This window comes from Numida meleagris, chromosome 4 (genome assembly GCF_002078875.1).
Source record: "Numida meleagris isolate 19003 breed g44 Domestic line chromosome 4, NumMel1.0, whole genome shotgun sequence".
NCBI lineage: Eukaryota > Metazoa > Chordata > Aves > Galliformes > Numididae > Numida > Numida meleagris.
Window position 1 is genome coordinate 59,235,815 of NC_034412.1, and position 8,040 is coordinate 59,243,854.

Here is an 8,040-nt window from a genome sequence, read left to right on the forward strand (position 1 = left end):
CTTAAAATGCCCTAAAGGCAAATTCTGATATATCTTTGCATAAAAGTAGCTGTTAATGTACACTCCAGTCCAACATGCATTTTTATGACTTTTGATATGATATGCACAACACCACAAAAGAAAAACTATGCTGATACAACTCTATTTCTGTTTTTGTAAGTCTTCTCATAAGCCTGTGCCAACTGTATTCAACCCAGCCGTGCCATATCATCAAACCAAGCCATGCCAAACTAGTCCTTACAAAAGGACTAAATTCACATATTCTGCAGAATTCTGTCTGTTTCAAACAAATTAATTCCTTTTCGAACATGAGTCCATCCATAAACATTGTGAGCTGTGTTTCTGTGCTTACCTTTATAGACAGAAAGGCTTTAAGCAGTGGTCCATACAGGGTTATCTGGGAATCTGGAGAGAGTTCCAGTTCCACATGGAGCTTATCTGGGGGCAACTCTGCAGGGTCGAGGGGGAGGCGGGTTGAAGCAGTGGGAGATGAAATCACACTCTCGGATGTTTTCTGTGACGGCCTTAGCACAGATAGCATTGTTTCTTCCATTTCTGACACTTGGGAACAAATGAAAATAGATCTTGATTATGTTAGGTTTCTACCGGACAAAATTATAAAAATATGAAAGTGTAATAAACATATAATTTCTTGCAGCCTTCTAATTTGGATTCTATAACTATGCTAATATATCTATGCGACAGATTTCTCATTTCTAGTAATCATGAGAATATAGTAAGATACAGAATATTTTAGTCAACATGAATTATGCAAGAGAAAAACAAGCCCACAAGTTACAAAAAAAGATCAATTTATTTATCTTGTTTTTTTGAGTTAAACAAAGACCCGCTTTTATTTCAGTGTAGCAGATTTCCCACAACCACATAGCTATTGCAGAGTAAACAGAAGTGAATAAACAGAAACACTGCAAAAGTTGTATTAAAAATCTGTTCTGAACCAATGACTCTGTATGCTACAATTTCCTCTCTAACTCAATTACTCTAGTCACAAAACAGGTCTGAAATTCAAATCCTTTTTTTTATTTCTTCCTTTTACTTGGAGCTAAGGAGAAGCATATTGTCTTTTTTAAGAGAGGAAAGACCAAGAAAAGGAAGTGCATAACTCAAAATCCTTTTGGAATGCAAAGCAATTGCTGAAAAGCAAAGAGCTTTATGGGGAAATCATAGAAAATTATTGTTTCAGATGGAGTAAGAATTCAGGTGCTAGTTTAACTGGGAGAATCAGTACATGCAGAACTACAGTGAGTACACGCATAACCAGGAAACCATCTTCAAGGCTTTAACCTATCATTATTGCCTGTAATACTTGTTCAGTGCTTGCTTTATGTTATATCAGTTAGCTAAATGCCACAATGAGAAGGCCACTTATTTGGAAATTACACCTCTTTATTACATGACATATTTGTTTCTCAGAGATTTAAAGCGTTTTATCTATTGACTCAAAGGAAAATACCAATGGTTATAACTGTAACTAATACATTGTGTCAGCATCACAGATCAAATCTAACTGTGGAAGTAAACTCAACTTTATTAATTGAAGGATTATCCACTGAACGAAGCTGTAGGCAATTATCTGTGTGTATACAAAACTCCAAATCCAAGTTGAATTGTTATGATTTCAAGTAAATGCTTTCGAATTTGAAGTATGCAAATTTGACATGAACTGAGAGAGTCTCAAAACAACACATAATGAATATTTTCATGATGGACCTTATTTATCCTTTTTCACACTCTAAAATTTTATTTCTTTCAGATTTGAATCACTGGAACTCAAAACCTAAAAACCTTATTCGAATCATGTTTTCAAACACCTGTTCATTGAAGATTATTCAAATTAGCCCTCATTACTGTTACTCTACTACCTCTCCTTCCTCAGTTCCTCTTTCTCTATCCTCAACCTGAAAGACTTTCAAATAAAACTCCTATCATCTTGCATACCTCCCTCTGCACTTAAAATACTTGAGCACAGAGATAAAATTAGGGTATTTTGTAATTCTTCTCTGCAAGCACATACATATATTTCACACTTAGAACTATAAAATTTAAAAATTCTTACTTAGAAATTCTTGTTAGACTCATTAGTCTAACACTCCTATCAGACTGCCCTGGTTCACTGTACCAGTGTGAGTTTCAAATGCATGAAGGTAAGCCTATGTCACTGTATCTTATACATATAATTTAATTATACATATAATTAAATATAGTGTATTTAAACATTAAAATGATAGGAAAAAGTCACAACATCACAAGGAAAAAGGGTTAGAAAGGCTATGTAATGTAGTACTGCCAAAAATACTGTACTTCATATTTATTCAACTAAGTGAATTTTTTCTTCAGGTAAGAACCCATTTAAGAAATCTACTCTGTTAAGGATAAGGAGAAATTAAATAAAGATACTATCTTTCTTTTCCACCACAGGGAACTTGGATACTTTCTGAAATCTTGAATTGAAAAAAATGTTGTTAAGTTTGAAGTTAAAATTAGCAGTCTCACCTTTGACCAAAAAAAAAAAAAAAAGAAAAAAAAGCAGTTCAGTTTAAAATTAATTTCTGCAAATTTAAGAAGTTAGAGACAACACAATCACAGCACTTCCTGAAACGAAACAAACTGAGAAAAAAAACATATTTGCACTTACAGGATTGTTTTAACTGCTCATCTGCCTTCTGAGGATAAATAGGGTGCCACGAGTAGTCAATCGTAAACACAACACTTGGGACTGTCCAGCATTCAACCCATCCAGCCCTTTCAAAAAGAAATATTTGTAGCACAAATTTCGTTATAAATGTTCCATTGACATACTAAGTTTCTTTGCCACAAGACCTGGTGAGGGGTCTGGAGCACAGGCCTTATGAGGAGCGGCTGAGGGAGCTGGGATTGTTCAGTCTGGAGAAGAGGAGGCTCAGGGGAGACCTCATCGCTCTCTATAACTACCTGAAGGGAGGTTGTAGTGAGCTGGGGGTCAGCCTCTTCTCTCTTGTAACTAGTGACAGGACGAGGGGGAATGGCTTCAAGTTGCGCCAGGGGAGATTTAGGCTGGACATTAGGAAATACTACTTTTCTGAAAGAGTGGTCAGATGCTGGAACAGGCTGCCCAGGGAGGTGGTTGAGTCACCGTCCCTGGAGGTGTTCAAGAAACGTTTAGATATAGCGTTGAGAGACCTGGTTTAGTGGGGTTATGTTGGTGGTAGGTGGATGGTTGGACTAGGTGATCTTGTAGGTCTTTTCCAACCTAGCTAATTCTATGATTCTATGATTCTATGATTCTATAAAGAAAGCAAGTAAATATAACAAGTCAATATAGATGCATAAACATAAATCAAAATTAGACTCACTCTTCTTGAGTAATGTTCCTCCACTTGGGTTTGCCTGTTTTCTGACCACTTGGACATTCACCAGAAATGCAAGATTCAGGATTTATTTTATTAGGCTGACAATCTTTCACCAACATAAAAAGAGAATATTTGCTAGGATGACAATCTGGTAGATACAAATGAAGATCAACATCTTCTCCCTAAAATCAAACATTAATAACAGAAAAGTATATATACGTTCATTTTCTGCATAATGCTCATGTTATTTACACGCTCACATGCACCACCATCTTCACAAAGATGATAAGGTGATGCACAATGTCTCAATCTTTACATGATTGCTGGCCACAACTCCCACCAATTTACGATAATATCTCAAGAGCTCCGCAGTTCTCAGCAGTTATGCATCCAGTAATTTGCATCTACAAACACATCATAGCAAGCGCAAAACACAGGGCACAGCTTTTGAGGATTCCATTTATTCTTCTGTTCAATCCATAATGCAAAAATTCAGTGACTGGCCCACAACTTACCAACTTCCTAAAAATCAACTGCACTTTAAAAAAAAAAAAATTAAATATAGCCTTGCTTATTTTGCTATCAAATGACACAGGCTTACCAACATCACCTTCAACCAGTTTTTAATGTTAGTAACACTGCACAATTTCTATTTTAAGGGAGACAAAACAAGAAGTACACTGTTCCTAAGAATTAGCTTGGCACATTAAAAATAGCTTCTATAAAATAACAAATGTATCAAAAATCTGAAGACAGCTTTCCAAAACAGTTTGGGCTACCCATTTCAAATGTGTATACATGTATGCATGTGTCTGTATGTGTATATACATATAAAAAACAAAAAAACTAAAACACTCTATGATTGAATGCTTCATGTAATCAAGAGAATTTATTTATTTACTTCTGGTTTATTTAAAGAAAAATTATATGAACAGGAAGTGAAAGAGAATATTTTTCTTTCAGGAAGTTTACTCTAAAGTTCCTAACTGAAGAAGAAAAGAAAGTAAAAGTATTTCACATTCAGAAAATTAAAAAAAAAAGAAAAAAAAAGAAGAGGGGCACTGAGAGAACAGAACTTACCTTTAGAGAGAATCTGGTATTGCATGTAGTTGGAACAAAGTCAGTGAAAGGCAGAGAGAAAACAATGTTTAATGTTTCTCCACAAGCTGCTAGATAAACTGGGAGAGAATAGGAAAAGCAAACAAATAAAACACTGTCAAAATGACTCCCTATTTTGTTCTTAGGCAAATTATCAAACACATAGGTATAATTAAAGAAAAAGATGTGAACTCACAACAAAGGAAAATGCTGTGCATTCAGATTATAAATTAACAAAATTATTCTGGACATTCAAAGGGTCCTCAAAAATGAACGCTAAAAATGTGATCTGAAACTACACTCCCAAGAGAAGGTATACATTTGTACGAAATGTACAAAACAAGTCAGAACTTGCAGCTGTTTTAGGATGGCTTATGCATAACAACAGTAGCAAAATGGGTAGTTATCACTGAATTCATTTCATAGTAAAAATGCTAGAATTTTTGTCACTGTATGTACTGTTTCAAATCTTAAACTGACTTTACCATTTTCTTGTTGTTTGGTAGAACAGTCAATCCAGTTGTGTTGATTTGCTGCCCAAATCATTTCAAATTGATGAAACATGACTTTGAAGTTCCACATATAAGGAACAAATGAATAAATATCAGGTGCACTATCACTAGACCAGTCTTGGATCAAATCTAAAATTACAGAAAGTATTAGAAGACAAGTTAGTAGCAATCAAGTGAGAGATTTCCTCTTTTAAGTTAACCTGGCTTTTAATAAACTGTAAGTCTTCAACATTGGTTCCTTTACAGAAAAAGGAAAATGAGGAAATATATACACAATATCCACTCCTCCGGCAGATATTCCACAAATACTTGCTGTGAATCCATCTCCTTGCTTTTGAAGCTGGAATGGCATAGGTTTAATCACACTTTCTAGTTTAGTTTTATTCAGTAACAAAGTTTCACATTTATGCAAAAACAATAGACTAATCCACACTTTCCTTTGATTTTCCACTTTGATACTATGAGCATACATTAGTCGTATTTCCTACCACCAAGCCTAATACAGCAAAACAGTGTTCCTGTAGAAGCTCACAGTTTCACTCTGCATAGATCGGTAGATTATGCTGCATACAACAGCACTCTACAAGTGATGACTTTGGCCTCACTAGGAGATAACTTTATTAGCATCGCCTTATGCCTGTACTAATTAATCCTCCACTCCGCAGGGCTAATTAGAGCAGGTAGTGCCACACTGATGGGGCTATATTCTTTCTATTTCTGCAGCTGGAACATTCAGTAACAGTTTGGTGATGCAGGTCTGTCTTGTGTACACATATTCTTCCTCACAGCCAAAACCCTAAGGAGCAAATTACTTTCTCTCATCATGTCAGCCACAGAGACAAGACCTAAGCCTGAATAACTAAAAATCAGTCAGCCAAAGAAGAGAAATATCAGAGAAATCAACATCCTAGTGGAAATTATTAAAGGAATCAATAGCTCTGGTGAAAAAAAACAAAACAAAAAAAAAAACCCACCACAGCTGAAATTTAAGATCACTTAACATAACTGCAGATCAAATTTTACTTAGCTGTTAGAAAACTAAATTATTCAGTATACCTACTGAAATATAAGAATATCATGTAATTAGACACCAATAGCCCACAGAAGACATCAGGTACTTGGTCCCCAGAAATAATTTGTTTTCCCGAAGAAGTGAAATCACAGTATCTGCAATTGTATAGCTTTGCAAAGTTTGAAGAAATGGTAAACAAAGAACATTTAATTTGATACATAACTTATTTAGTAAAGGAGTTACCTGTAAAGAAACTTTTCTGAGCAAATATAAAATGATATGTTGCTTTATAAACCTCAAGTTCACATTGCCATGTCTGTGGCATGTTCCATATCCGGGGATAACTGGCATTAATATGAAACTGTAAACAAGATATTAAAGCATTAGAATTATTTGAAAACATGACAATGTTTGACCCTGTAGCGCAGCAGTTTTCACATATGTACTTCGCTGAATAATTAAAACTCTTTTCCTGCTGAGATGAACAGAAGGCCACTCCAGTTCCTTAATAATTTAATCTCACTCTCTGTCTTTCCGAGTTTGAAGGTCAAGTGTTAGCGTATTCATTTATTTGGAAAGGTACTACTACAAATTTCTGATGTGGCTCAATAAATGCAACATCTGTTGCAGTAGATGTAACAAACAACTGATATGATGCTCAAAAACTAGACATTAAAAACATCACCCTAATAAGGACATTTAAAAACTAGCCAGAAAGGTAATTGACAGTATTACAGAAGTTGAATGTTAGGCAAAGGAAAGAAAACACAGTATCATTTCAAAAAGTTTAAGTACCTTGAAATACCTACACATGTAGATATTCTGTAGTACAGATACAAGTGTATTTATTAAGGTAAAGTCTATATAAACACATGGCTACAAAGTCAACCAGGCAAGATTTGTAAATAGTACTCCAATCCACCCACAGGTTTCAATTCACCTAAAACCTTACTTACATATCAATGTCTTGTAAAAAACATTAAAAAGTTGTAATTCTGCACTGTCTAAAATCCTGAACATCAACTCTACAGGCAAAAAAATATGCTCTTTATTAAAAATTCTTTAAAGAATGAATCTTTGTTCTTAATAATGCAAACTTACAGCTAGCATTTCAGCTTCTAAGAGAGTCCGGTACTGCATACTACTGGTGGCATCAACATGTAGAAGCTGCCCTTTAATTGTAGGTGAATAGCCTAGCAGATAAAAATACAAAAATAATTATTCTAATATGACAGTTGCACAAACATTAAAAAAAATTATCACCAGTGAATTCAGCAGTCCCCAGACAACCAAGAAATTTTATGGTGGAAACTGCTACTATGATAATTCCATCCTCTATTAGTCAACTAAGAGCTTACTATGTTCTGTAGGAGGGATGGAATGGCTTAGGTTCTGGAAATCTTAGCTTGAACTGCACAAGAAAATGCAGATATATCAGAGAGAATCAAGAGAAAAAACAAATCAGCAGGAAGGATTCAAACTAGCCAATGAACTGAGTAAATTAAACCAAAAAAAAAACCCACCAAACTTCACATTTATGTTAACTTTTTACATTTTATCTCAGACTTGGCTTTATTTTAAAAAACTATTACCAAAATCCAACTACTACACTAATCCTACTGAAGATGACTTCTTGCCTTGAATTGACAACATATACATTATTTGCTTAAATACACGCATCATTAAATGATGCGCTTTCTAGCAATTAGAAATTTTCATTTAGATTTCTCAACCCAAATAAAACATGAAGGTAACTTAATTATTTAAATACATAAACACTTTAATAATTTCAGTGAAATCATAGAATCATAGAATTAGCTAGGTTGGAAAAGACCTATAAGATCATCTAGTCCAACCATCCACCTACCACCAATAACCCCACTAAACCAGGTCTCTCAACGCTATACCTAAACATCTCTTGAACACCTCCAGGGACGGTGACTCAACCACCTCCCTGGGCAGCCTGTTCCAGCATCTGACCACTCTTTCAGAAAAGTAGTATTTCCTAATGTCCAGCCTAAATCTCCCCTGGTGCAACTTGAGGCCATTCCCCCTCGTCCTGTCACTA

General features: G+C 35.0%; 1 protein-coding gene across 11 annotated transcripts in view; it reads right to left on the reverse strand.

Annotated features, from left to right (window-relative positions):
• KIAA1109 (KIAA1109 ortholog) overlaps positions 1-8,040 on the reverse strand; it is a 114,949-nt gene that overhangs the window by 77,850 nt on the left and 29,059 nt on the right. For all 11 annotated transcript variants that reach the window (XM_021397165.1, XM_021397162.1, XM_021397163.1 and 8 more), the window contains exons 13-19: positions 7,074-7,165; positions 6,216-6,333; positions 4,934-5,089; positions 4,431-4,528; positions 3,354-3,532; positions 2,657-2,763; positions 353-561 (exon numbers count right to left, since the gene is read on the reverse strand). In XM_021397165.1, the coding sequence (XP_021252840.1) occupies positions 353-561; positions 2,657-2,763; positions 3,354-3,532; positions 4,431-4,528; positions 4,934-5,089; positions 6,216-6,333; positions 7,074-7,165 (959 nt within the window). The remainder of the gene's footprint in view (positions 1-352; positions 562-2,656; positions 2,764-3,353; positions 3,533-4,430; positions 4,529-4,933; positions 5,090-6,215; positions 6,334-7,073; positions 7,166-8,040) is intronic.